This window comes from Phyllostomus hastatus, unplaced genomic scaffold (assembly GCF_019186645.2).
Source record: "Phyllostomus hastatus isolate PE091 unplaced genomic scaffold, TTU_PhHast_1.1 phas_scaffold_760, whole genome shotgun sequence".
Lineage (NCBI taxonomy): Eukaryota > Metazoa > Chordata > Mammalia > Chiroptera > Phyllostomidae > Phyllostomus > Phyllostomus hastatus.
The window spans coordinates 3,287,368-3,314,050 of NW_025334040.1; the positions used below are offsets into that span (position 1 = coordinate 3,287,368).

At 57.3% G+C, this 26,683-nt stretch overlaps 2 protein-coding genes across 11 annotated transcripts in view; one reads left to right on the forward strand and one right to left on the reverse strand.

Moving 5' to 3' along the window:
* The first annotated feature begins 1 nt into the window (after position 1).
* RHBDD3 (rhomboid domain containing 3) lies at positions 2 to 5,634 on the forward strand. 3 transcript variants are annotated; one of them, XM_045826715.1, is made up of 8 exons: positions 2 to 134; positions 664 to 813; positions 1,795 to 1,953; positions 2,508 to 2,697; positions 3,338 to 3,721; positions 4,691 to 4,850; positions 4,940 to 5,227; positions 5,312 to 5,634. In XM_045826715.1, the coding sequence occupies exons 4-8, from the start codon at positions 2,550 to 2,552 to the stop codon at positions 5,487 to 5,489; spliced, it is 1,158 nt and encodes a 385-aa protein (XP_045682671.1). In that variant the 5' UTR covers positions 2 to 134; positions 664 to 813; positions 1,795 to 1,953; positions 2,508 to 2,549; the 3' UTR covers positions 5,490 to 5,634. The 3 variants fall into 3 exon arrangements, with proteins under 3 accessions (XP_045682671.1, XP_045682670.1, XP_045682672.1); XM_045826714.1 differs by lacking the exon at positions 2 to 134 and adding an exon at positions 278 to 478; XM_045826716.1 differs by lacking the exons at positions 2 to 134; positions 1,795 to 1,953 and adding an exon at positions 278 to 478.
* Positions 5,635 to 6,864: 1,230 nt separating this feature from the next.
* Positions 6,865 to 26,683, reverse strand: part of EMID1 (EMI domain containing 1) — a 37,077-nt gene continuing 17,258 nt past the window's right edge. For 2 of the 8 annotated variants that reach the window (XM_045826898.1, XM_045826895.1), the window contains exons 5-16: positions 26,595 to 26,656; positions 24,898 to 25,018; positions 24,602 to 24,652; positions 24,445 to 24,534; positions 23,514 to 23,660; positions 22,513 to 22,602; positions 22,174 to 22,226; positions 21,664 to 21,726; positions 21,514 to 21,558; positions 17,088 to 17,132; positions 12,099 to 12,183; positions 7,363 to 7,634 (exon numbers count right to left, since the gene is read on the reverse strand). In XM_045826898.1, the coding sequence (XP_045682854.1) occupies positions 7,510 to 7,634; positions 12,099 to 12,183; positions 17,088 to 17,132; positions 21,514 to 21,558; positions 21,664 to 21,726; positions 22,174 to 22,226; positions 22,513 to 22,602; positions 23,514 to 23,660; positions 24,445 to 24,534; positions 24,602 to 24,652; positions 24,898 to 25,018; positions 26,595 to 26,656 (977 nt within the window). In that variant the 3' untranslated portion in view covers positions 7,363 to 7,509. Of the gene's footprint in view, positions 7,635 to 11,079; positions 11,171 to 11,295; positions 11,412 to 12,098; positions 12,184 to 17,087; positions 17,133 to 19,384; positions 19,948 to 21,513; positions 21,559 to 21,663; positions 21,727 to 22,173; positions 22,227 to 22,512; positions 22,603 to 23,513; positions 23,661 to 24,444; positions 24,535 to 24,601; positions 24,653 to 24,897; positions 25,019 to 26,594; positions 26,657 to 26,683 lie in introns of those variants that run through there. The other 6 variants (XM_045826892.1, XM_045826891.1, XR_006784330.1 and 3 more) reach the window with 5 other exon arrangements.

Here is a 26,683-nt window from a genome sequence, read left to right on the forward strand (position 1 = left end):
CCACGGGGGGAGCGGAGAGAGGGATGAACCACAGCTTCCTAGGCCTCTCTCCCTCAGCTCTTTCTCTAATCCTCTCTAAAGACTGCTGGCCGTGACGCGCGGCCCAAAGTAGACCGAAGGGACCGGAGCGGCGGGTGAGTGGGTCTCGGTATCAAGGAGAAGTGATTCTCCGCACGAGGCTAAATTGTTCGAAGTGGTCACGTCCGCTGGCTCTAGGGACCGTCTCTGAAGAGTCCGCCTTGAAGGGAAACGGAGACCCGCGGGAGGGCTGGGGGAAGGGACCTGGGCCTGGAACAACTGCTGACTAATTCGCGGGCGGCGAGGGAGGGGGTGGCGCGCCGGGCGGTCGGCCGGGGGTCACGCGTTCGAATGCAAGCAGAATGGTTTTAGGGTGCTCGGGCCTCGGCGGGAAGCTACAGTCCCTATTCCCAGCCGGGCGCCCCGCCCGGCTCTTGGCGGGCGGGGGGCGCGCTCCGCAGTGAGTACCCCAAGCCAGTGAGGACACGTGGCTTGAGCCGGCTGGGGCGGGGACCGAAGCCGGTGGGCTGGAAGGGATGGCCGGAACGTTGCACTCGGTCCCGAGACCCCCGCCCCCCCCCCCGTAACGGTCGAGGTTGAGGAGGCTCTTTAATCATCCTTCATTTAATACCCTTGTTTTTACAGAAGGGGAAACTGAGGCCCAAGGAATTTGGGTACTTTTCCTAGTCACAAAGCTGAGTCCGACCCACACCTTGGGACCCCCACTCTCTCCATCACCCGGAAGACTCTTCCGGGTCCTTGCCTTCCCATTCTGTCCTACGGCTTCCCAATAAGGTAGGCAGGGCCTGACGGTGCATAGCCCCATTTTATAGATTGAGACTGCGGCCTGGAGGGTTCAAACCCCAGTCGTTTGCCCATGGGCAAGTCCTGGAGGGGTGGGGGTTGCTTGTGAGGGTGCAAGAGGAGGCTTGTAGTGGGTGCCTTGGCTCCGGCCAAGGGTGGCACCTGTCTGCCTTTCTGGACAACCTTTAACCCAGTCTCACCCAAATCCCTCAGCCAGGTGGTGCCAAGCTAGTGTTTTTCATTCAGTGAACACGTATAAAGCACCAATTATGTGTGAGGAGCATCCTGGGGGACCTGGGGATGAACCACCCTCCGTCCTCCCACCCTTTAGCTCAGACCAGCTGCCTGTGTGAAAGACAGGCTAGGCTGTACTCATTAGATGAGATTCATGATGTGAAGGCCAGAGAAGGGGATAGGGACATTTGAGCTGGGCTTCAAAGGGTGCAAAGGAGTTTGCGTGTTGAAGATTGAGGCAAAGGAGCTTTCTACATGTTTCCTGCAGGAACTGGCAAGTGGGTTTTGATGCTGAGGATGTCCTTGGCAAGGGAGCAGGGGAGGCCGGCTTGTTGTCTCTCTGGGATTTTGCTCCCTGCCCTGCGAAGTCAGTTCAGTGGGACTCCTGAGACAGACAAGCTTGGCCAAGGATGAGGAGGTTCCAGTAGGACCTGGAGGACAGGCTGGATGTGAAGGGAGAGAAAGGGAGAAAAAGTGTTGCTGTGAGGGCAGGGAATGGGCACGTTTGAAGGCCAGAGTCTGAACTGACAAGGCAGAGCAGCTGCCTGCATGTTGAGGCTTCCCCCTGCTGGGGCAGCTGGTGGCCACATCTGCCTCCCACAACTGGGTGGGATGGCTCAGTTAGACGTGCAGGAGCTGCAGGCTGCCTTGGTCGTTCCTTTCTCTAATCCTATGAAGAAAGGATTTTCTTTCTTTCTTTCTTTTTTAAAATTATTGTTTATTCTATTGCACTTGTAGGGCAGGATTTTCTTAATCCCCATTTTACAGAAGAGGAAGGAGAGGCTCAGAGGTTGGACAGCTTGCCCAGGGATGCACCACAGGAGGAAGCGGATGCTGGAACGTTCCTGTGGAAAGGGGGGCTAGGGCCAGAGGGGCTGTGCTGGGGCTCTGTGGAAGGTAATATTTCAGTCCAGTGGCACTTCATATGCATTGGGGGTGTGGGACTCCTTCTGCCCCACCCCCTCTCTAATCTGCCTGCCCATTGGCTGGTCTCTACCTCTTGGCCTCTGGCAGCTGAGGCCATCTGGCGGTCCAAGGCTGGGCACAGTGGAAGGGAGGAGGGAGGAAGATAGTTGGCCTGTAGCCATAGGGAAGCTGAGGAAAGCTGGAAAAGGCTGAATTTGCCCTGGGGGGCTGTGTCCTTCTTTTTGGGAGTCCAGGGCCTAACTTCAACTTCCCTGGGCCTGTGCTTCCCACCCCATACTCTTCTTCAGGGGGCAGCATTGCTCAGGACCCTCTGGCCTGGCTTCTCCCCATCCCCACACAGGCAGGCTGGTGGACTGGTAGGATGGCTAAGCACGTGCTTAGGGTCCAAGTTCCTCTAGGGCCAAGTTGCTAGGTCTCTCTCTGCAGCCTGTTCTACTTCTGTAAAATGGAGCTGTTGATAGGGTAATTGAAAGAAAGTCCAATAAAAGCTGCAATAATAACTTATTGTTTTCTTTTGCCCATAGCACACAGCCCCAAGACTGCCCTTGACCACCTTTAGCCAAGCCATGTATGACAGAAGCTCCCCTGGCTTACTGTCCCCAGCACTGCCTCTTGCCTCCTCAGTCCTGATGCTGCTAATGAGCTGTCTGTGGCTGGTGGGGGCCGGCCCCAGCCTTGCCCTGGCTCCGGAGCTGCTGCTGGACCCCTGGCAGGGTGAGGGCTGGCTGCCTGGGCCTTGCAGGAGGCAGGAGACTTGCTGTAGGGCCTGAGACCAGTTGGCAGGAGCGGCATGCCTCTTGCAGTGCACGGGCAGGGATAGGACCCAGTGCCCCGGGGAGGGTCAGCCTTGGGCGGGAGCACGTCCATCTCATCCACAACCAAGGAGGACAGAGGAGGCGGCAGGGGGTGGGAGCCTGTGAGTAGAAAGTGTTTTCAGAAGGCTTCCTGAAATAAGAACTAGGGCTTTCAGCTAAGCATGAGAATGGACAGAAGAGGTGGTGCTGGGAGTTTGAGGAGTGACCTCGCTGAGTGCCTGTTTCCCAATAACAACAGCAGCTTCCATTCACATTTGAGGAACTGAAATGATGATCACAGAGGTTAAGTGACTCCTCCATAGCTGGTCTGGCTTGTTCTGTTTAATACAGCAGGGGAGCAGCCAGTGTTTGGAAGCCTTTGCCCCCCGCCCCTCCCCCAACAAGTGATTGCTGGCAGTGGGCAGGCTTTGGCTCCTGGGGAGGGCAGGCTGGCTTAGCAGGTGGCCCTGGCAGAGGGGGATTCCCAACCTGGCATACCTGGGACAGCCTTGGGGGTTGGGGGCCACTAACTTGGCATATCAGCCCCTTCTCTCTCCCAGCACACAGGCTGCTGACCCATGCTGTGGGCCACACGGCCCTACCTAGCCTGCTGTTGAGTCTGTTGCTCCTGCCCACGCTGGGCTGGTGGCAGGAGTGCCACCTGGGCACGCTGCGGTTCCTGCATGCCTCCATCCTGCTCGCCCTGGCTGCTGGGCTAATGGCTGTGCTGCTGGCAGGCCTCGGGGTGTCCAGTGCAGCTGGTGGCTGCGGGTACATGCCTGTCCATCTGGCCATGCTGGCAGGGCAGGGTCACCACCCTAGATGGCCCCATGGGGCACTGCCGCCATGGCTATCGCCATGGCTACTGCTCATCCTGACACCACTGCTCACTTCTGAGCCACCCTTCCTGCATCTCCTCTGTGGTCTCCTTGCTGGCCTGGCCTGTATCCTTTGCCTGGACCCTGGGCCTGTGTGGATGTGTGGGTTGTGGCCGGGCCCCCAGGGTACCTGGGAGGGAAGTGGCACAAGTGGGTCAGGCCAGTGACGCCAGAACACTGCACACACACTTAAGGACCATCTCTGAGTCCTTGTCTAGCCAGGCTCTGGGTTGTAGCTTAGGGGGCTTGTGGCCAGGTGGAGGTGCCAATTACCATTTACAGAGGAACTCAGGAGGGTTGAGGTGGCCCAAGGAGGCACCTAACCAGGACCTCCCCCCAGTGGAAGTGGCATCTAAGCTGAGACATGCAGGATGAGGGGTTTAAGTAAAGAGACATGAAAAAGGAGAGGGGCCTGGCAGAGGGTGCAGAAAATGCGAAGGCTGGGGGCGGGAGTGAGCTGGGGCTCTGGGCGCTGAAAGGGAGAGCCACCTGTGGCCGACGCTGCATGCACATTAAACATGGGCTTTTGCTCTGAAGATGCCTGATGGCTGTTGGGGAAGGCAGTGCACTCGGAGAGAGCAGCGGGCACAGGCAGACCCCTGTAGTTGTTTAGGGTTAGGGACACTAGGTGCTGAGGCCTTGCCGAATCCTGGAGTGGGGGGCATGTTGCCCTGGCCGAGAGGAATAGGGGCGTGTGTCCCTGGGCCCAGCAGTGTGCCTCAAGTCACAGACCTGAACGCACAGATGGGGCTCTGGGAATAGAACAAACAGGGCAGCAGCAGGTGAAACGGGATGAGACAGGTTTTTGGGGTGAGGCAGATGTGGCTCCACCTTTTACTGGCTGAGTAGCTTCAGGCAGATCCCTTTTCCTCTGAACTTCCCCTGCTGACGGGTGACGACAGCCCTTGCAGGACCCTAGTGAGGAGACATGGGAATGCCAAGCATACGCTTGGCACAGGGCCTGGCATGCAGCGTGGGCTCGCTCCTGGCCAGCTTTGGTTTTCCTTGACCGGCCGCCCTGCCCTGGGCAGCCAGACGCAGCTGGGGCCTTCCAGTGGCTGGAGCTCTCCGAGCGGCGGCTGCAGGTGCTGCAGGAGGGCTTCTTGTGCAGGGTCTTGGCGGAGTGCTGGCCACTCAGGCTCCTTCCCACCCCAGGCAGCGTGGCTGAGCTGCCTTTCACCCTTCCTGGAGTGAGGTGAGGGCGATGCCGAGGACACCGGCCCTGGCGGCGGAAGCTGTGGCAGTGGCTGGCAGACAGGCCCTTTTCTGCTTCTGCTCCTCCAGGCTTTCCACCCCTGGGCCTCCTCACATGGCTTCCTCCAGGCTTTGGTCCCACAGCGAAGACTCAGCCTTGTTTCCGCCAGGCCTGGGGCCTATGCAGCCGGCGTGGGACGGCTCCTCAGAGGCCGGCCTGGCCTGGACCGGGCCCAGCTTCCCCACAGGGACCCCGCTGTGGGCAGCCCTAGATGAGCAGATGCTGCAGGAAGGGATCCAGGCCTCGCTCCTTGAGGGGCAAGCCCAGGTTCCCAAGAGCTCACTGTGGCTGCCTAAGTCTTCTGTCTCCTCTCTACGGTAAGGCAGGGTGGGCAGGGCTGGGGTCTCCTGGTGTGAGGGCTGCTGGCGGCCCTGATGTTCTCCATCCCCTCCCTCTCACAGGCTGCAGCAGCTGGAGCGCATGGGCTTCCCCACGGAGCAGGCAGTGGTGGCACTAGCAGCCACAGGTCGCGTTGAGGGTGCCGTATCACTGCTGGTCGGTGGGGAGGTGGGCACTGAGGCCCTGGTGACCGAGGGGAGGGGTGGGCCCGCTCACCCCGAGGGTCCTGGGCCCCCCTAGCACAGGTCGGCCCTCAGGTGACAAGAGGTGTGGCTTATGTGTTCAGTAGTCCGAGTCCCAGCGTGCCAAGTCACAGTGGGTGCAGGAGAGGCCCCTACAGCACCCTGTACTGGTGCTGCTCAGAATAAAACCAGTTCACTTTTCAGCCTGGACCTCCTTGGGGGCAGCAGTTGTATCTGACTGGTGTGTGTTGGCATCAGGGGATGAATGAATGAACAACAAACGAATAGCCGGCTGCAGGCGAGCAGCGTTCCAGTGTCCAGTGTCACGGTCCCTGCACCAACCATGCAGCCTCTGTCTCCAGGAGGTTATGTCCTCCCCCTCAGGCCTTTACTGGGCTGGACTCACTGCCAAAGGGCATTCTTTAGACTTAATTTACTTATTTTTTAGAAAGAGAGAGAGAGAAACATCCATTGGTTGCTTCTCACACATCTGCAACTAGGGACCTGGCTGCAACCCAGGCATGTGCCCTGACTGGGAATCGAACCAGTGACCTTTCTGTTTGCAGGCCAGCACTCAATCCACTGAGCCACACCAGCCAGGGCCCAAAGACAATTCTTAATCACCTGTTTCCCAGCTTATTTCTACTCATCCTCCTGTCTCACTCAGCCTACTGAGACTGTCCTCCAGGAAGCCTTCCCTGATTACCCAGGAATACCATCCCTTCACTGCCCATGGCCCTCAGTGTCCTTGCTGGACAGGGGCCAGGTCAGTCAGTCTCCTAGGCCTGGCCCAGAGCAGGCTGGGAGGCTGGTAGCTACACTGCTGGGCCCCCAGGCAGGAAACAATGGGTGGGGGTGCTGTGGGGGAGAAGCTTCCTCCTCTTTGAAGAAGCAGCCCCTCCCTTGGGAGGGGATGTGCAGACAGAGCTAAGAGGGCAGTGAATAGGGAGGGTAGGGGTGTATTTTGGATGGGCTGGGGAGGGGTAAGGCAGGGGGGCACCCGGGGAGCTGGACTTTGAGGGGTGGGACAGGGGGCTACATGTCCCAGAGCAGTCTGCACTGTGGTTACCCTGCTTTCGGTCACCAGCTGGGGACCAGAAACCAACTGGGAAGTCTGGGGGCCACGCCATCAGTTTCATTTCAATTGAGCGAACAGGCTCAGGAGAAGCTGCCCTGAGGTTTGGCAGCCCCTGGCCCCTCAGAAGCCACAGCTGTTGCCGGATACCTGGCCAGCGGGTGGGGGTGGCCTATGCCTCTGTTCTGCTTACCTGCCCCTTCGCTCCCCACTGCCCTGGGGAGCCCCGGCCCCCTCACCCTGTGTGGCCAGCCTCAACCCCGCTTTGCAGGCCGGCAGAGAAGGCCACCGAGAAAAGGAAGGAGGCCCCTGGCCGCCCCCTGGCGCCCCCATGGAAGCACACACGGACCAGGCTGGGTGGGGAGTCAGGCTGGGGGCCTTTATTGCCGGCAGACACCTATGTCCCGGTGTCTGTCAAAAGCTTTGTGGGAGCCGGTGGCTCCTTGCTTTCCATGCCCCCACCCCTTACCTGGGACATCGGAGTGGCTGGGGGCTTAGGGGACAGAACTGAGAGGAGGAGTCCACAACACCCTGTCAGCTCAGGCAGATTGACCTCAGGGTTGGGGACCCAGCACCGGGAAATGAGAGGAGAGGCGGGGGTGGGCTCCTCTGAGGTTTGATGGGAAGGGAGGTGAGACTGCCCTCCCCTCTTCATCCCTGCACATACCGAGGGCTGGGCAGAGCCCCGCCTCCCTCACTGCCTGCCGGCCTGGGAAGCCTTGGCAGCAGATGGAAGACAGAAACCCCGAACCTGCCGCCCCCTCCCTGCAGAGGAAACAGGCCCTCACCTCCTGCCTGGGCCACCTCTCCCTGTGAGGCCCCAGTCCCTGCTCAGCCTCTGGTGGGGCGGGTGCGCCTGGGGTGCCGTACCCAAAGGCCTAGGAGGCAGAGAGACCCTGAGGACATCAATAAATACGGATGGGCGGTCCCTGGAGGCAGCTGGCTGAGCCCAGGCTGGGAAGGGAAGCCTGGCCTGGCCCACCCCGAGGGGCCGCCTGCACCCTCAGCCTCTCTCGTTGCGGCTCCTGGGGGCCACGATCCGGTAGTTGGTTGTGTGTCCTCCCCTCTTGCCCCGAAGGAGGTTGGGGGTGCCTGTGCCGGCAGGGTCTGCCCCTGACCCCTCTGGTTCTGCCGGAGGGAAGGAGAGAGGCTGGGTTAGTGAGGTCTGTGCAAGGTGCCCACCTCCCCTTGGCCCCCTGGGGGGTGGGGGGCTGGACACTCAGCCGGGCACACTCTGTACCGGCATCCAGGAGGCAGGGCTGTGGGGAAAACGGGGGTCTGCCCTCTGGTTAGTGTCCCCGCACCCAGGAGCCAGCCGCCAGCCCCCAGCCCGTGAGCACTTAGGGCCTCTTTGGTTTTCTGTCGAGTGGGGATAAATGAGTCCACCGTGTTCCTGAAATGCTTGGCGTGTAGTGACCACTCCACAAAAAGTACAGATCGTTTTTTCTGCATTTTGGGGTGAAGGTGTGCCTTGAATCGTCCCCACTTCACAGCTAGGTAAACTAAAACCAAGGAATGGACTCGCTTTGCCACTTGGATTCGGCTGCTTAGGTGTGAAGGGTTTAGCAAGGCCAGGCTCTGCCACTGACCTGCTTGCTTGGTGGCTCGGGGCGAACTGGAACGTGGTCAGGCCCTCAGTTGTCTCTCCCCTGAAACCAGGGGGGCAGTTCCAGGACACTGGGGTCCTGGCCAGCTCCTGCAGTTATGAGGCCAGTTCCGATTTGGCTATGCCCCAGCCTAGAAATGAGCTGCACCCTAAGAGTGAAGTGAATACAGTGATACCTTGGTACTCATTAATTTGTTCCGGAACTCACGACGAGTGCCAAAACTGAGGAGTCCCAAGCAAGCGTGAGGGATGAAACATTTTTTTCTCATCAAAATGAGACGAGTACAGGGCTTGAGTTCTGAAGCCAGTGAATACTGAGGTCTGATTATAATGGGTATTCTTGCCACCTAAAAAAACCCCTACTCATCCTGCAAAACCCAGAGCAGGTCTTGCCTCTTCTAGGAAGCGCTCTGTGACGATCCCCTCAGGCCCTCTCAAAGCTAAGTGAGCAGGTCGAAGGGTGGGCTGGTTCTCTCAGGGGAGAGCAAGGCTCAGGGAAGAGCCCCAGGGTGGAGGACTTCACCGAGCTTTCGAAGCCCCGTTCACAGGAGGGACACTTGGCCGTGGTGAGCACCGGCCTCCTACTGAGGGCACTGCCAGGAGAGAGGGCTCGACCCTCCTAATCTTGACTGACCCTGACCCTGTGTGTCCCAGCCTCCCCTGCACCTCTGGGCTGAGACTTGGGGACCGTGGGGCAAATAAGCACCTGCCATCACAGTTGAGGGACAGTTCATGCCTTACATCGGGGCTGAGGCACCAGCGTCAGCCGGGGCCCGCCCTGCCCCCCACTCCCCCGCCCCATACCCTAGTTCTGTGTCCTGGGTGAGCCGTAGGCCTTGCAGCCGCATCTGGAATGTGGACCGACATTCCTGTCGTCACACCCGTGCTGCGTCAACATGACCAGGAGTGGAGAGTGGTTCCCACAGTACTCGCCGGGTCACTGCTCAGTGGGACGGTGAGCTTTTGACCCAGGTCTCCTGTGGGTCTGGTCACTGTGAGTTTGGTCACGAGATGCTGCTCTGAGATAATCAAGTTCAGGGCCTAGTGAAGCAGAGGCGTCAGCGAACCTCTGCCGACGGAGCCAGAAGAGCCAGGACAGACCTAGGGTGGACCCCTGGCCTTTTACCACTGCTGTCCTTACGACCCTGAGGGAGTCTGCATCTGCGAGAGGGGCATGGCATCCCCCTAGCAGGCTGGTTGTAAGGACCGGAAGTAGTCATTGTAAATCCTCCAGCCCAGTGGGCTGCATGTGTGACAGCTGTTACTGCTGCCACTCCTGATTATATCCTAAACCTGAGTCCCCTCTGGGTCTTCAGCACCTGCCGTGCACGATGGGCCAGTGGGGATGGTTCCATCGCCTCTGCTCCCCTCCTCTCACGCCACCCCGTTCAGGCCCACAACCAGAGCTGGCTCGTGGGATCTCTCTTCTAGGCTCATGGCCACAGAGTGGGCATGGGCCTTCCTAAGTGACCAGCACTTCCTCTGTGGGCTGCTGGAGACAGCTGGTGACAGCTGGCTGAAGGAGGGCAGAGTATCGATCCCAGGGCACAATATGGCCCTCTGGCTCCTGCCACAGTTCCTGAGAGAGGAGGTGGGGGACACCTGCAGAGGTGCTGAGAGCCTGGGATTAGGGCCTTGGTCCCCACTCTGTGAGCGGGAAGGAGGTCTGGGAGGTGGGCAGTTACGTTTCCAGAAGGCAGAGAAGCCGTGTGGTATGGTAAGAGGGGCTTTGGAAGCAGACCACACACACACCCCCTCCAGCCTCCAGGCCTTTGCCCGCATGGGACTCTGGGAGCGCTGCCCTTCCCGCCTTTTCCTCCTGGCGCCCTTGTTGGGATCTTCCAGGACCCAACACAAGTGTCCCGTCTCCCAGGAAGCCTTCCCTCCACCCCCCACGGAGAAGTGACTCTTCCTCACCCATGTCTTTAGGTGCTCCTGTACCCCATGACCCTCATCTCCATAGATACTGAGGATCCCCTGGCACTCGGTAGGCGCACCCTACAGTTTTGCTGAATGAAGGAGGCTTGGCTTTAACCTGAGCCCTTTTTTGCTTGGAGGCCTCGGTGCCCTCGTTTGTAAAATGGATGGGAAGTGGGTCACGACGCCCAAGACCTGTGTGCACTGATGCATGAGGACTGGGTTGTGAGAAGGGTGGAAAAGGGATGCTGTGGGTGCCTCTTAGCAGGTGGGTAAGGAGGGGGGCTCAACCCTGAGGGCAGCCAATCTCTTCCGCTCTCCAGGGTGAGCCACAGACTCCAGTTTAACGGGGAGAGACCTCCTTGGCCCCACCTTGACGAACCAGGCACAGGGAGGGGAAATGCCCACGTGGTGTCTAACTTTCCATGCCTCCCTGACCTACCTTCGAGGACCTTCTCAAATTGGGCCCTGGCAGGTCCTGTAGCCCAAGCATTCACGCCCTCTGCAGTCTCACAGAACAATCCCTCCAGGCTGCCTCTGGCTTGGCTTTTGCCCATGCTGTTCTGCTGCTTGTTCACTTGTCCCTGATGCCTGCCTGTCAGGGTTCCACTTCGCCAACACCTCGTCCAGGAAGCTCTCCCTGAGATACCCTCCCCAACGTACCACCCTAACCAGGGCCAGGGGCACTTCTGCGCTTTCATAGATGCCTGTACTCACTCCACCATGGTATTCCTCACCTCCGGTTTAACGGCCAGTTCCAGGGTGGCTCCTGCACCCCGACAGCCTAAGCTCCATGAGAGCAGGACTGTATCTTATCTGTTGGAGCCTGTGCAGGCAAGATGCCTGGCACAGAGCAGGTGCTCATTCACACAAGAACCAGTTACCAGAACCTTCTCTGTGCCGGGCACCGTCTGCTAGCTGGATGGAAGGGCTAAAATTCGAATGAGTGTCCGCTGGCCTGGGTCCAGCATTGAGAGTCTCCTGTGACCCCAGGACCTTCCCAGGGTCTTCCGGGAAGGGGCTGCCCCTGCCTGCCCACCCTGCCATTACCTGGCCAGATGATGGCTTCCAGCAGGGTGACCCGTCTGGCCAGGAGCTCCAGCTGAGCCTGCTGCTGCAGGAAGCTCTGTAAGCTAGGAGCCTGATGGGAGATCGAGAAGAGCAGACGGTGCGAGTCCGGCCTCCGAGGGCTGGGCCGGGGAGCCGAGGGTGGGGTGTACGGGCCAAGAGCCTGGGTGTGAGTCTCTTCATCTCCCCTTCTAAGTGGGGTCTGGGCTTTCTTGGCTCCTCAAGTGACCAGATGGGTGATGGGTAGAGAACTGGCGAGTGAATTCCTAGGGTGAGGGTCTAGCTCTCTCAGGCCTCTGAACAGACGCTCAGGGCTGGTTAGGAGGACCAGAGGGGAAACGGGAACCGTCAAGGGGATAGCTGAGGCCAGGAAGGCCTGCCCTGGAAGCCTCTGGGGGCTTATGGGTGAAGGAGGATCAGAATTGGTGGGTGGTACATTACCCAGAATTCCCTGGGGCCTGAGCCTGACTCTGTCACTCACAGTCCCCTGCATTTCTGGAGTCCAGCTCCATAACCTATTGTCCCTGTGGGCCTGGAGACCGGCTTGGTTACCCATGATTTCTCTAGAGCTGAAGTCTGGTTGAAGTCCGGATCCATTACCCATAATCCTCCTGTGGGCCTGGGCTTTGATTTTATTACCCACAATCCCCTGCAATGTTTAAGTCTGGCTCTGTTACCCATAATCCCCTGCTGGTCTGGAGTTTGGCTTCATTGCGCATAACTTCTTCCAGACTCAAAATCTGTCACCTCTGGTTTCCCCTGCAGGCCTGGAAACCACATTACCCATAGTGCCTGGAGGCCCAAGTCCAGCCACAGAGGTGGGGGCCCTGGTTTCTAAGGCCCCCCATTCACCTGTGGGGTAGGGACCCAGTCACTGAGGGGTAGGTGGTCTTAGCTTCTCCAGCCTCATGACTAGGCCCAGGCAGCTCCACCCGGGAGGGCCTGGGAGAGGCTGTTGGGCAGGGGCTGGGCTGTCTGTCCGTCTGTCTGTCTCTACTCACCATAGAGCCCAATCATTGTTTCCAAGATTAAAACCCTCTCAGCTAAAATCTTCAAAGCCTCGCGTAGTTGGTGCAACCCCTCCCCCTGCGGAGGAAAGAGACAGATGCAGCCGTGAAGGGGGCAGGGGAGGGGGCCCTGCAAAGCCTGTCGGTGGCCCATGCCCCACCCTGGTCATGCACCCACAGCCTGCACCCCCTGCCACAGCCCACGGCCCATGGACAGCTGGGGCAAGACCAGGAAAGGACAGGAGGGGGACAAAGCAGGCAGAAGCAGTCCCCTGAATAAGTCCTGATGGATCCCAGCTGGCTGCCTTCTCCCCACACCCTTGCTGCACTGGGGGTGAGGGCAGTGGTGCTGTCCCAGGGCCTGCGCGGAACCTGCCACAGGACATGCCCTGGAGGCTGCCATGAAGCCTCGACACCCCGTCTCTAATGATGGGGCACACTTTTTGCCTACCTCCGTCAGTGGGATCAGGCTACTTACCAATACACTTTCCATTCACATCAAAAGGAATGTACACAAGTAAAATGACAGCATGTTTGAGTGGCAGTGCTGTCGGGGAAGCCGTGTCTAAAATGCTGGCCAAGCTGAGGTTCTGGCCCTGGCGCCCCCTCCCCAGCCCTTCCACTTTGGGCACAGCCCTCCCAGGCTCTGACTGCCCCAGGTCCGGAGTCTGTGGGTCCTGGAGCCCAGCCCTCAGCCCCACCCTCTCTTCTAAGCAGCATCCCTAGCACCCAGGCCCAGGGATATGGCAGCGGGTCCACAAAGCCACCTTCCTCCCAGGCCCCCCTGATCTGGGGCTCCCTACTCCCAAGTAGTGCCAGCTGCTGCTGGGGGCTCATGCCAGAGACCACCAGGTGGCACTCACTTTCTCTTGCTCCCAGTCTTTCTATCCTTTCCTGCCCCAACATGGGGTCCATGGTCTTGCCTAAACTCACACTCCCTCACTCCTCCTTCCCTAGTCCAGACTTCAGCTAGGTCTGCGTTACAGATAACCTCGACCCCGACAGAGCACTAGTACAGCAGGTGGCTATTCTTCCTGTCACAACCGGAAGTCTCTCTCGAGGCCCTTCACTCAGTACGGAGTAAGTGAAGGGATGATGTGTCATATGCATGTTGCTGTAATGACAGTCCAGCCCTTTAAAGTAGCTGCTCCCTCCCCCACACATCTAACAACTGAGAGGTCTGCCAACACACTCGTGAGCCCGCCGTGGCCTTGCGGTGACTGTCTAGTATGACCCCAGTGTCCTGTCCACATCACATGGATTGAGTTACCCTTAAGCCACTGACTGGTCATTGCAGCCTGCGGGACAGTTGCAGGGTCACCACAGGCTGTACACCAAAGTAATCCTTCTTCTGGCATTACAGGAGGAGGAGCTAACAATGAATGAGTTTCAGAAATTATGTTAAATCACTCCCGGCGTGGACAGCGGGACGAGCTGACATCATGAGCCTCCTGCAGAGATGCAGTGAGAGGGCACCACATCCCCCTCAGCGCCCCTGCCAAGAGGACTTAACCTGCATCTCATCAGCAGGAAACAGTCAGACAAATCTCGGTGGTGGGACAGTTGCAAAGAGACGAAGAGAAAGAAAAACGGGGCATGAGGCCTATGCTGGTGAAGAGAGACTAGAGACGGGACAGCCATGTGTCATGCATAAAACTTGATTAGAAGTTTAAAAAAAAACCCATAAAAGGCACTGTGGGACCACTGACAAAACTTGAATATGTTATGTATCACATGGCATCATTTGACTGGATTAATGTCATCAGCTTTCTTAGGTGTGACTGGTATCGTGGCTCTTTGGGAGAATGTCCACCGTCTTTCCAGATACATGCTGGGTGCTAAGGGAGATGTGGATGAAGTCTGAAACTCATCTTCAAATGGATTAGGAAAAAAGGTCTGGAAATATATAAAGAGAGATAGAGCAAATGTGGTAAAGTAGTAATCGGCCAGTCTAGAGGAAGGTAAGAATAATATTCACTGTACCAACATGTCTGCATATCTGAAAAATTTTAAAATAAGAATCTTGAGGAAAAATGTGGAAAAAAAGATCCCACTATTTAGATCACTCCCCAGGTAGGGGGGGGCTGCTGTTGGCACTGATGACACCCCAGCACCTCCCTCTGGGCCAGGCCTGGGTATCCGGGGCCTGTTGGACACCCCACTGGGCCATCGTCCAGACATCTCCCGTTTCTCATGGGCACACCCCAGCGGGCCTGCTTCTCCTGCCTCTCCTTTACTACGTGCCTCTCTTCCCTCCTCGCTCTCCCCTCACAGCCACACTAGCACCCCTGTGTCTCTTAGCTCCACTGACATCTGCCCCCTCCACTGTCCCCAGTCCCAGCCCCCACAGTCTCTCGCCAGGGTGACCACGGCAGCCTTCGGCCTGGTCTCCTTCTGCTTTTCCCACCCACTCTCCGCACGGCAATAGGGGTGTCTTCTGCAAACAAAAAATCTGACCATGTCACCTCCCTGCTCAGAACTATTACAGTGGCTCCCCACTGCCCATTAGAACAAAGTTCAAACCCCTTGATATGGCCTCCTAAGTCATGAAAGCCTTTGACCTCTGTCTTACCCCTTGCCTTTGACCTCTGCCACTCCAGGTACTTTCACATGACACTCCTGCTCCTCTGCCTGAGCACCCTTTGCCTGGTTGATGAATCTTTCGGGCCTCAGCACGGGTCTCCACGAGGCAGATTCTAAATCCTCCCCCATCACAGCTGAGCTCCCCCCATCCCACCGCTGCTGGTTACTAGTCTGTTTCCCCCCAACTTCACCGTGACCACCCTGAGGGTAGGGACTGTGTCCAAATCACATCTATGTCCACAGTGCCTAGCCTGGAGCCTGGCACCCACCCAGGAGGTGTTTGGGGGAATGTTAGCTGGTGCCCCCAGTTCTGCTTGCTGAAAAGCCTGGGCTCCAGTTCCAGCTCTGCCAACAGTTCGCTCTGCGGAGCTGGGCCCCATTCTTCCTGTCTGAATAAGGGGTATGAGCTTTGCACTAGATGGGCTGGTTCAGTGCAGTCACTCCTTAGTAGTGCCTGCAGTGCCTGCCAATGGCCACTGGGTGTCACTGCTGAGCCACAGCGGAGCCAGGCTCAAAAAGCTTGGCCAAGTGGGGTTGGTAGGTAGAGTGTGTATATGAGTCTTCCCGTCCCTCCCCACACTGCACCTCATTCCCATCTGCTCCCAACAGAACTACTCCCCCAGCCTACAAAGCCTCATGCAGCCCCCAACCCAGCAGGCCCCCTCCCAGGCAGGCAGCAAGCAGGGGCAGAAGTGCAGGTGGGTGAAGGGGAGGCAGGTGGACCGGCAGGGGCCCTGCTACCTCTTGGAGGCCCCTCTCACAGGTGGTCCTGACTTTGAGGCCTGATCTGGGGTAGTTCAGGCATCTGTTCTCCTGCTGGGACCCCCATGCAGGGATGGGGCTGCTCAGCCTAATTCAGACTTCACCTCACTCTTCCACCTTTCCTGGTCTGGATGGAACATGTGCTGGGGGAGGCCAGGGCAGCAGCTGAGGGGAGGCAGAGGGCTGGGCTCACACAGGTCTACCTGACCCCCGCTCCAGCTCATGCCAATGCTGGCAGTATGCTTAAGAAGCTCTGGAGCCACCTGGGGGTGGGGCAGGGGGAGAGGTGGCACGGCAGGGAGGAGCTGGGAGGGGCTTGCCAGAAAGGTAGCAGGGCCCCAGAAGTCACGGAAAGACACGGGGTTGGACTCGTGCAGGGTGGGGGACTCCCACGGCTGTATCCATCGCTGACCCCACAATCAGGAGCAGAGAGGGCAAGGCAGGCGCTGGGTGCCCTCACTAACTAGTGCCTGCCAGTAAGTGGGACGGCCCAGCCAGACTGCACCAGGGGGAGGGGCTGGGGGTGGAGGAGGGAGGCACAATACCAGCCTCCAAAAGAGCTTCCCGGTTGTCTCTGCTGTAGGAGTGTCCGCCCCAATCCCATCCATGTTCCAAATGTCTCCTATATCAGTGACAGTTTCCAGTCCCTGCATTTTGGGGCGTTTGGTCCTCCCCCAATGTGTCTTTTGGGGGGGTAGATTTCTAAGCCCTGAAAGTCATTCACTGCAACTGTCTCCAATGACTATGAAGATTTCTAGGGCCCCACGTGTGGTTCCTAGGTCCCCTTTCCCATTTACTCTCTGCCTCATGTGTGTGTGACAGTTCCTGAGCCTGCCTTCCCATTCTTCGTGGGCTTCCTTTGTGTATGGTGCTTTCTTGTTCTCTTCACCTCATTTCTCACGGCTCTCCTGTGACTATAACAGTTTCTAGACGTCTCCCCTCACTCCTCCTCGGTCTCCAATGGATGTGATGGTATCTAGGGCCTCATGTTAATTATGGGTCTTCTGGGCATAGTGGAGTCTTGGTCCCCTGAACTCACTCACCATGTACATATGTACAGGACAGTTTCTAGGCCTCTCTTTCCATGCTTCATGGATTTCCTATGTGTATGATGGTGTTTAGGTCCCCTGGACCTTTACCATGGACTCCTGGGTACCGCAGCATTTCTACGTCTCCCTTCCAATGTTTCATGGCTTTCCTAAGGCCCCCTGTCCTGTTCCTCTGTGTGGATATTGTTTTCGTGCATCCCTTTCTGCTGTAGACGGGGGAGCAGAAGCCAAAGCCCTTGCTCAGAGAGGCCTTTGGAGGCAAAGGGATGCAGTCTGGACTGGGTCAGCCCAAACTGCCCAGGAGGGGCAGGCAGGGTCACCCTGGCCTGGGAAGGCTGCAGAGGGAAGGCGGAGACAGGGACATGAAGACAGAGAGAGAGAGAGCATGGGGTCTGCAGATACGGCTGGCCCTGCCCAGTTGGGAGGGACAGGACAAGGGAGGGCACTCGGGCTGAGAACTGTCCAGGCTCCTCCATGGGAGAGCAGCTTGCAATGGGGATTTGGCTGGGGTGCCCCCACTCCAAAATAGTCTCCCGAGTGCCCAAGGCAGGAGCGGGTAGCAGAAGATTAGTGCTAGGCTGGAGCTTACCCAGTGGCTCTTCTCACCAGGATCTCCTTTGGGGCCAGGTTCCCCCTGCAAGGAGAAATAGGGGTAGAGGCAATGGAGGGAAGGAGGGAGGGAGGGAGGGAAGGAGGCATGGAGGGAAGGATGGAAGGAGGGAAAGAGAAACATAATGAGAGAGACTAAAAGACGGAGAGAGGCAGAGACAGAGTCGTAGCTTGTACTGGACTAACACTAGATAAAATGCAGAAAACAACTGTTTGAAGGCCAAAGAAAGTGTTAAAGAACAGCCAGAAACTGGAGGATATTTGGCCTTTGAAAGAAGGAAACGGCGCTGGGTAAAATCCACCTAGCTTTTCCTCTGAAGGGCATGTACCCCAGACCCCGCTGTCCAGCAGACAGCTTGAGCAGAAAGCTCCAGGTTCTTTGGCCTGAAGGGTCAGGGCATGGAGACAGCCAAAAAAGGAGGACATTGAGAGGAAATCATTGAAAGCAGGAAGCTACCGCAGGGAATGACATCTGCATAAATTCTCCCTTTTAGCCCTCAGATAGTCCTTGAACTGGCCAACCTCAGGTCCCAACCTGAGTCCAGCCCACAGCCTAGGCCAAAAGTCAACACTCTTCAGAGGAAGATAACAGAATCCTTCACCGTATAACAGAGTCCCTTCTCTATATTATCTAGATTGTCTAGTGTGCAATAAAAATTATTAGACATGTGAAGAAACTGGAAAATGTGGCCTGTACTCAACAGAAAAATCAGCCAGTAGAAACAGCCAACCCAGATGCCGAGTTTAGCAGACACAGATTAAATTATCTGTGTTAAAGAATCTAGCCCTGGCTGTGGCTCAGTGGATTGAGTGCCGGTCTTCGAAGCAAAGGGTCGCCAGTTCGCTTCCCAGTCAGGGCACATGCCTGGGTTGCAGGCCGGATTCTCGGTTGGGGGCATGTGAGAGGCAACCGCACATTGATGTTTCTCTCTCTTTCTGCCTCCCTTCCCCCCGTCTAAAAAAAAAGGAAAAGAAAAAAGAATCTAGTGGAAGTAATACAATGGGTGATGAGATGGGCAATTTTAGGTGAGGTGTGAAAATTTAAAAAAATAATCAAATGGAAATCCTGGAAACAAGAATGATTGTACTTGAAATAAAAAAAATCATTAACTGGGATTAACAGAAGATTGGCCACAACACAAGACAGAATCAATGAACTTAAACGCAGGTCAGCGAAAGAATTCCAGCTGAACCACAGAAAGTAGAAAGATATTTTAAAAAACTGACAGAACCTCAGTAACTTGTGGGAGCACATTAAGTGTATCTGGAGCCCCAGAAGGAGATAAAAAAAGCACAGGAACAGAAAAAAATGTTGGAATAAATATTAATCGGGTTTCTTTCCAAATCTGATTTAAAAACAAAACAAAACAAATTTCCAGTTTCTGGTCCAGCCTAAAAAGAGCTCGGAAGTCACCATTGTGTCCTAACAAGTAAAACGCTGAACAACCCGGAAACTCAACAACTTACTTTTCAGAGCCATCGGAGAGGTGAGCGTGGGGCAATCCTCCGCGCCCACCCCCCCCAGCGAGCGGAGACCGACGCGCAGACGTGCCGGAGAGCCAGGGCCGGGGTGAGAAAACCCCCACGTAATCCATCCACCGCTGGGGCTCAGCGGGGACCATTCTGAGAGTTAAACGTTCCAGGGGGGCCCGGTCTCCGGAAGGCCCCCACACTTTTGAGAGTTTTACCTGCGGGACCTCTTCTAGGTCCATACAGTGAGAGTTGGGGGAAAATAATCCCGTCATGCTTTCAGCAAGGGGACAGGAGAAGGAACGACCTTGAAGTGTTCCAGAGCATCCTGGTCTTAACTGTCCTTGGGAGAAACTATCACAGCCGAACCTGCTGGGGTCTTAATCAGAGCCGAACGGCTCCACCTTTCCACGCAGGGGCAGGAGCACCGCCCCCCCCCCCCCACCTCCAGCGCCCTCTAGCCACCTTGCCCCGCCTCGGGGGAAGCGCTGGTGAAGGTTGCAGCCCAGGGGCCCAGGCCGCCAACAGGCAGAGCCCTAGCCCTCCTCGCGGAGCTGCAGAGCGCCTCCCCGCCTCCTGCGCCTTCCAGCCGTGCTCCCGACCGCAGCTCCCCTCGCTCAGGACATCGTGTCTTTCAGCAACAGTTACAAGGCAGACTAAAAGGCAAAAACCACATTTTTTTTTCTCTTTTTCAATCCTCACCCAAGGATATGTTTTTATTGATTTTCAAGAGAGAGGAAGGGAGAGAGAGAGAGAGAGAGAGAGAGAGACAGAGAGAGAGAGAGACAGAGAGAGAGAAACGTTGATGTGAGGGAGAAACACTGATATTTAGGGAATTTACTCGGTGTGATACTACAGTGGTGCATGCATGTCACTGCACGTGTGTCAAAAGCCACAGACGTACATGCCAAGAGTGAACCCTCGTGTTAACCTGCGGACTTCGGGTGACAGTAACACGCCGCGGTGGGTTCACCAGCTGCACCAAATGTGCCGCCGCGGTGCAAGAGGTCAGCAGCAGGGGAGAATGGGTGGGGGGGGCAGGGAGAGTGTGCGAATTCTCTCTACTTCCTGCTTCACTTTGCTGTGAACCCAAAATAATGCTCTAAAAAAAGGATTTAATGAAACAAAACAACCAGCAAAAACAAAAGCCTAGCAAACTAACAGATCCAGGAATCTCAGTGAACACAGAGAAAACCACACCCCACGACGTTGTTATCAATCTGTTCAACCCAAGGGTGGAGAGAAATCTCTAAAGCCGAAGAAGACACGTGCAGGAGGACAAGGATCAGGACGGCAGCCCCTTGCTCCCGAGACATTGCAATGGCCAGGGTAAGCCAGGAGACCACGGGACAGCCAGCGTCTGTACGGTGCTAAAAGGGGAGGAAAAGGCCAACCTATCATTTTATACCCAGTGGAAATATCTTTCAAAATTCGAGGTAAATGAAAGACAGCTTTGATAAACAACAGCAGTGAGGACTGGCTGTCTGCAGACTCACACGACAAGAAAGGTTAAAGGACATTCTTTTTTTTTTTTTTTTTAAAGGAGGGAGAAAGAGAGGGAGAGAAACATCGATCAATAGCTTCTCTCATGCCCCAAAGCGGGGACCTGGACCACATCCCAGTCATATGCCCTGACCAGGAATCGAACCGGTAACTTTTCAGTCTACAGTCCAGCACTTAATCCACTGAGCCACACCAGCCAGGGCAAGGACGTTCTTTAGGCTGAAGAAAAATGATGCCAGGTGGGAATCTGGACCCACAGGAGGGCACGGAGAGTATTAGACACGATAAATACACCAGTAGGTGTAAAAGACTACTTTTCTTTGTTTTCTTAACTTCTTTAAAAATCAACTGAGTGTATCGAGCAGTAACAACAATATACTGTGGGGTTTATAGCAAGTGCAGGAGTAAAACAGGACAAGGACAGACGGGGACATAATCCACGCAGCTGTCACGCTCCTGCTCACATATGCATGAACTGGGGAAACACTAATGCAAGTCAATGGTGATCGGTTACGGGTGCATGTTGTTATTCGTAGAGCAGCCGTGAAAAAAATAACCCTGAGAGGTGTTTTAAAAGTTACCAGTAGAAGGGGAAAAAGAAATAAGGAGATTGCGGTAAACATAACAAATAGCAAGGTGGTTGACTTACCCCCAACCATATCAATAATTATACATGTCATTACATGGAGATGAATCAACAGTGAAACTTTAAAAAAATACGAGACTCAGTGTCCCAGGTTCGATTCCCAGCCAGGGTACATTCCTGGGTTGCAGGCCAGAACCCCCAGCAACCACACATTGATGTCTCTCTCTCTCTCTCTCTCTCTCTCTCTCTCTCTCTCTCTCTCTCTCTCTCCTTTCCCTCTCTAAAAATAAATAAAATCTTTAAAAAAAATACGGGACTCAAGTGTGTGTTGTTTACAAGAGATACACTTTGAATAGAAAGACACAGACAGGTTGAAAGTTAAAAGGATTGGGAAAGATTTGCCATGTAAACTCTAAGCATAAGAAAGCTAACGTGGGGCCATTTTTAAAAATCAAAGTAGAACGCAAGACAAAGAGTATTACCAGAGAGGAAGAGAATCATTTCATAAAGATAAAAGGGCCGAGAAGACAGTAAAATCCTGAATGTGTATGCACCTAACAACAGAGCTTAGGAAACAGATGAAGCAAAGATGGACCAAACTAAAGGAAGAAACACACCAACCTACAGTTACAGTCAGAGAGATGGAGGAACAGAGAAGTGCAGGAGTCAGAGAGTGAAAGACAGAGGTGGCTTGACCCCAAGAGGCTGCCGGAACCCTGGACAGGGAGGGAGAGAGGAGATGGAGCATGCCCCGGGCCAGACAGGGCGGGTCAGGGCTCTGGGGGATGCAGGGAATGTGCCTGGGGGATCCTAGAGGGAGCGCTGCAGGGTGGGCAGCATCACTCACCCGCTGTCCTGTGGAGCCTTGGGGCCCTGGCTCTCCAGGAAGTCCCTGTGTGGGGGGGAGGAGAGGTATGAAGTCAGCTCTCAGGGTGTCTGACCCACGGCCCCCAAGCCTCCCCAGATCCCTCCACCCAGGGTCCAATTCAGTACTCACTCTCTCGCCCTTTTCTCCTGGGTATCCAGAGATTCCTTTGGGTCCAGTGGGGCCTGGGGGTCCCTGAGTAACAAGACAGGGCCTCAGCCTTGTGCTGGGGCAGGGTAGAGTGGGCGGGGACTTGGGGCCAGAGGGGTGGGGGAGGGAGCTCCAGCGTGGCCTGGGCCTCTGGGCCCTTCGCACACCCCAGGACGGGCGCAGTGAGAAGTCCACACAGCTCGGTGCCCACAACTGTGGCCCTGGAATCGGGCAGTCCCCACCTTGCGCTGGAGGTTGCCACGTGCTGGCCACAGGCCTAGGGCAAGGGTCTCCACCTTCCTTGGCCTTAGGTGATAACAACAGGGCTTCTTGTTACTCGGACTGAATGAGAAGCTTTATGGAAAGTAGTTTGCACATTCAGCGCTTCGTAAGTGCTTGAGTGAAGGAAGGAAGGAGAGACAGACGGACGGACGACGGGTGGGTGAAAGGAAGGGTGGGCAGACGAGTGGGAGTACTTGGAGAAATACTCACTGTATGTCCGGGACTCCCAGGGGCGCCCGTGGGACCAGGAGGTCCGGGGGGACCTGGAATAAGACAGGATGTCCTAGGAGACTTGACTCGAGGTGGTGAACACACAATACAATATACAGGTGATACATTACAGAACTGTACACCTGAAACCTGAATAATTTTATTAACCAATGTCACCCCAGTACATTCAGTTAAAAATGAAAAGACAGGACATCCTCAGCGCCAAAACAGAGTGCAGCGGCAGGAAGTCCGCCACCAGCTCCCTCCTGGAGGTCATGGCTCTCGTCCCTCCGACACCCCTCAACCCTACCCCTTACCCCAGGCCTGGACGGAACTTACCCATTGGCCCTGGGGGGCCGGGGGGCCCAGCTGGTCCCTGGGGCCAGTGGCTGCTGGCCTCCGTGAAGGTGTTAGACAGAAACGGGTCCCCTGTGGGAGGAAAGGTGATGAGTGGGCAGGGCTGGGTGGGGTGGGGCTCCTGCCCCCTGTGCCAAGCCAGCTGCGACTGCCCTGTGGGACGGCCTGCCGCGTGGCTAGGGCCACTCGTCATCTGCTCCAAGGGCGGGGAATGGGGACACCATCGGCCACTGGGGCCCGGAGGCAGGGAGACGTGGATTCTGGCCTTGCCACAGTCTAGCTGGTGACATCCAGGAAGACTCTCCACCTTGCTGGGCCAGCACTGTCACAGGTCAAATGGGAATAAACAATAAAGCTACCATTTTTGCAAGAGTGTCACAGAGGTCTGCCATTGTCCCCACTGCACAGATGAGGAAACTGAGGCTCGGAGAGGGAGAGTGAACGGTGGGATGGCATGAATGGGAGAGTGGTGCCCGGCTGGGCACTACCGTGATGCAGATGGGGTTGAGCCCAGCACCCCAAGCTCTGACCTCTGGCATTACACATGTGGGTCAGGCTGGGGAGGTGGTGGAGGGTGTATCGCAGGGTCTCGCTGGGTGGAGGGGGCTGGGGCCTCTCTGAGCACAGGGCAGAGCTGTGGCCTTGGGGGCTCAGAGCTCACTTCCTGCTACGGGGCCTTGAGCTTCCCTGAGCCCTGAGGGCTGGATCCTGGCCAGCTCCAAGGCCCGGTGGTTCCAAGAACAGGGTCAGAGGCCGCCTAGTCCTGCAGCCAGCCCCCCATGCCCCGGCTGTGTGGTCTCCCCTCTCTGGCCCTCAGTTTTCCTCATCAGTGAACAGAAGAGGGCAATTGCACCCATGGGAGGATTGCGTGCCTGGCCAAGAGCCACGGCAGGTGCCTGGTAGACCGCAATTGACATTGTGGTTACCTGACGCTAGCCTCACCCTGCCCCCACCCACACCTGCTGTGACCCGGAAGGACTCACCATGCTCAGAGATCCGGGCGTGGGGTGGTCCAACGGGGGCTGGGGGGCCAGGGGGGCCAGGAGGCCCCGGTGGGCCTGGAGGTCCCCTCTCTCCAGGGGCACCCATAGCTCCATCCTGGCCAGGGCTCCCTGGGGGCCCCTGTGGCCCTGCAACGGAAGCAGGGGGATGGGCGGGTATTCAGGAGGCAGAGAGCCCAGGGCGGCTGCAGGGGGAAGGACACAGCAGCCTGGGCCCTCGGGCAGGAAAGGGCTCTGGCCCCAGAGAAGGGCAGTTCCTGGCCGACTCTCCTGGCTGTCCACAGGACAACAAACACAGCCCTCCCCAGGGCCTTTAGGACAGTGGGTGCTTGGTGCATTCTGGAAGATGCTGACTTCCAGAATGTTCTCTGTGGTCCCTTCCAGGCTTTTGCATGAGTTGCACCCTCTAACAGTCCTTCCTTTGCTGGGCCTGGGGTGCACTTCGGGTCATGCTTCAGACCTCACCTAAGATGTCGCCCCCACTGGGAAGCCCTCCCCACCCCAGCTGATCTAGGCTGGGTCTGAGATTTTTTGGGGGGGCTCCCACACCTGCAACGTCCCCCTAAGAACCCTGGTCACATGGGTGGGCGCTGCTGTTTCCCCTCTGCCTGGCCCCACCCGTCCACCCACCCGGGGGCTCCAGGAGGGCGGGGACTGGTCTGGCCCGCCCCAGCGCCTGGCCAGAGCCTGCTGGGAGCAGCTTTCCATCCCAGGGAACGTGGTGCCTCGGAGAGCCCAGTGTGAGTGGGGCACCCGCGGAGGGGTGGTGAGCCGAGAGACCAGCGAGGGCAAGGGGCCCAGGCCACCTCTAGCTGTCAGGGTTGAGAAAGGAAGATCCCAGCCCGGGTCCCCCCTGGGCGGGGCTGCTGGCCAGAAAAGTCTGGGGGGGGTGGGTAGTGCTGTGGACACTCACCTGGTGGGCCTCTCATTCCTGTTGGGCCCCGGTTGCCAGTGTCTCCCTTGGGGCCGATGGGCCCGGGAAGCCCCCGGGTACCCACTCGGTCTGGGGGAGAAATCTCATCAGCTCCGGCCTTGCTCCCGCCCCCACCCTGGCCCCCACCAGCACCTACCATCTCGAGGGAGAAGCGGGGCCCTCACGGTTTCTCTGGCTCCCGGTAGCCCTGGAGTTGGTGGGGGGAGGCAGGGGTCTATGTCATCCTGAGTGCCGCCCCCCCCCTTCTACCAGAGGAGGCGAGAAGGCGGGGCAGGATCTGCTGGGCCTCCTGGGCCTCCAGTGCTCAGGGGCCCCTGGAGATCTGGGGAGCCCCAGGCCCCCAAGGGGGTCGATCTGGGAGTCAGCAGCAGCGTGGAGACTGGTATCTCATCCCCCCAACTCACTCCCACAAGGGAAGGGTGACCGACTCACCTTGCAGGCCTCCGTCCCCAGGGCTGCCCTGGGCAGCCGGGGAGCCCCAGAGTGGGGCAGGGTCCTCAGGGGCAGCTGGGGTTGGGGGCACTGCCTGCTCGGTGACAGTCAGCACCGCCACCTGTGGGGGAGGAGGGAGAGAGATGGGGGTGGGTACCAGGGCCTCATCAGGGACAGGCCAGCCCAGGGGCCCCGGTGTGCGGGACAGCAGGCCCAAGGAGCCAGCAGAGCCCAGCTGGGTGGGTCCAGAACGTCATCAGAAGTGACTGCAGTTCTCAAACTGCACAAGTCATCACATTGTTGTAGGCAAGTCACTGCACACCACCACGGCCACCCAAGGCGATCCTGTGACCGCTGCCCTGTCCTGTCTGCAGGGCCATGCGGAGTTTTGCTTATGCTCACCTGCAGGAATCGTGTGAAGCCTCTCTAGGTCTGCTAAAGCACCACAGGCGGGAAGGATTTTTACTGAATTTGAAGGGATGTCTGGGAGCTTCTGACATGAAATGCCATGAGGTGTTTACAAAACTACTTTGGATGTAGTGGGGGTGGGGGGACTCTCAAAGGTGGGCAGTGACCCGAGCCACCTACTGAAGATTAAAGAGAGGCCAGAATGTCCACTGAGGAAGGGGGGTGGGGGATTGTGTGGGCCAGCCCCGAGAAAAGCTGACGCTCTGGGGCAGACCTGAGAACCACACCCCAGACCTGGGACTGAGCTGCCCTCCTCCCGGCTTGTCCCAGGAGGGGGGAGCTTGGGCAGCCGTGGAGGTTCTGGGGGCTCCCACGCCTCACAACTGAGGTTCTAGTGTGTGGTGTTTCAGAAGCTGGGCTTTTCCACTTGATATATCAGAGGCGTCTTTTCACGTCAGATCATGGAGGAGGTGTTCACAGCTGTCTGATCCTGCACTGCGCCTCGCTCCCTAATTAGGCAACCACGCCTTCTGTTCTCTGGTTTTCCAATTTCCCTATGAATGGTTAACACTCTAGTCAACCTCTTGACGGCTCCTCTCCTTCCCGGAGGGAAGAACAGTGGAGGCCGGGATCTGCAGACAGAGTGCGTCTGCCTCTGCGTGCATTCAGAGTCTGGGAGGAAAGATGCTCGCTCGCTCGGGTGTTAGGTCGCTCTCTGGGGGCACAGGTGAGCGCTGCCCACGGTTCTCGGGTGGGTGTTTCCCGGTTCTGAGTTTTTCATGTTTCTGCACACATACAGGGTCCTACTCTTTCATTGTTAAAACCTTGTTGTCTTGAAATCATTTGAGACGTGCAACACGTGGTTTGCTTTGGAAATTGGGAAGACAGTGGCTGGGCTGCGTGAAGGAAGACCTTTGTGGGAGATGGCGGGGGAGGGGAGGGGGTAAGGGATGATGGTAACAGGGCAAGGAGGGGCCCAACCAAGAGCTCTGGGGGTTTCTACAAACATCTGGCTGGGATGGGAATGGGGGTGCAAGTAGGGGGAGCTCCATGGGATCCTGGAGGAAGCGCAGGCCAGGCTGTTGGACCGTGAGCGGGCTTCCCAGGGCGGGGCCTGGGGTGGGGGTAGTGGGAGGCCAGGAAGGCTGGATGGGAACCGACGGGAGGGTGGTGTGTGCCTGGCGAGGCAGCTGCCTGCCGATGGGTGTGGCGGGAACACTGAGTGGGCCGGGCGGGGGGTGCAGGGAGGGGGCGGGAGGCTGCGGGCCAGGGGACGGCTGCTCACCCACCTTGGCCTCCAGCACCTTCAGCCGCTCTGTCAGCTCCAACACTTTGCTGCAGTTGGCACAACCTGCGGAAGGGAGGAGGCTGGGGCTGG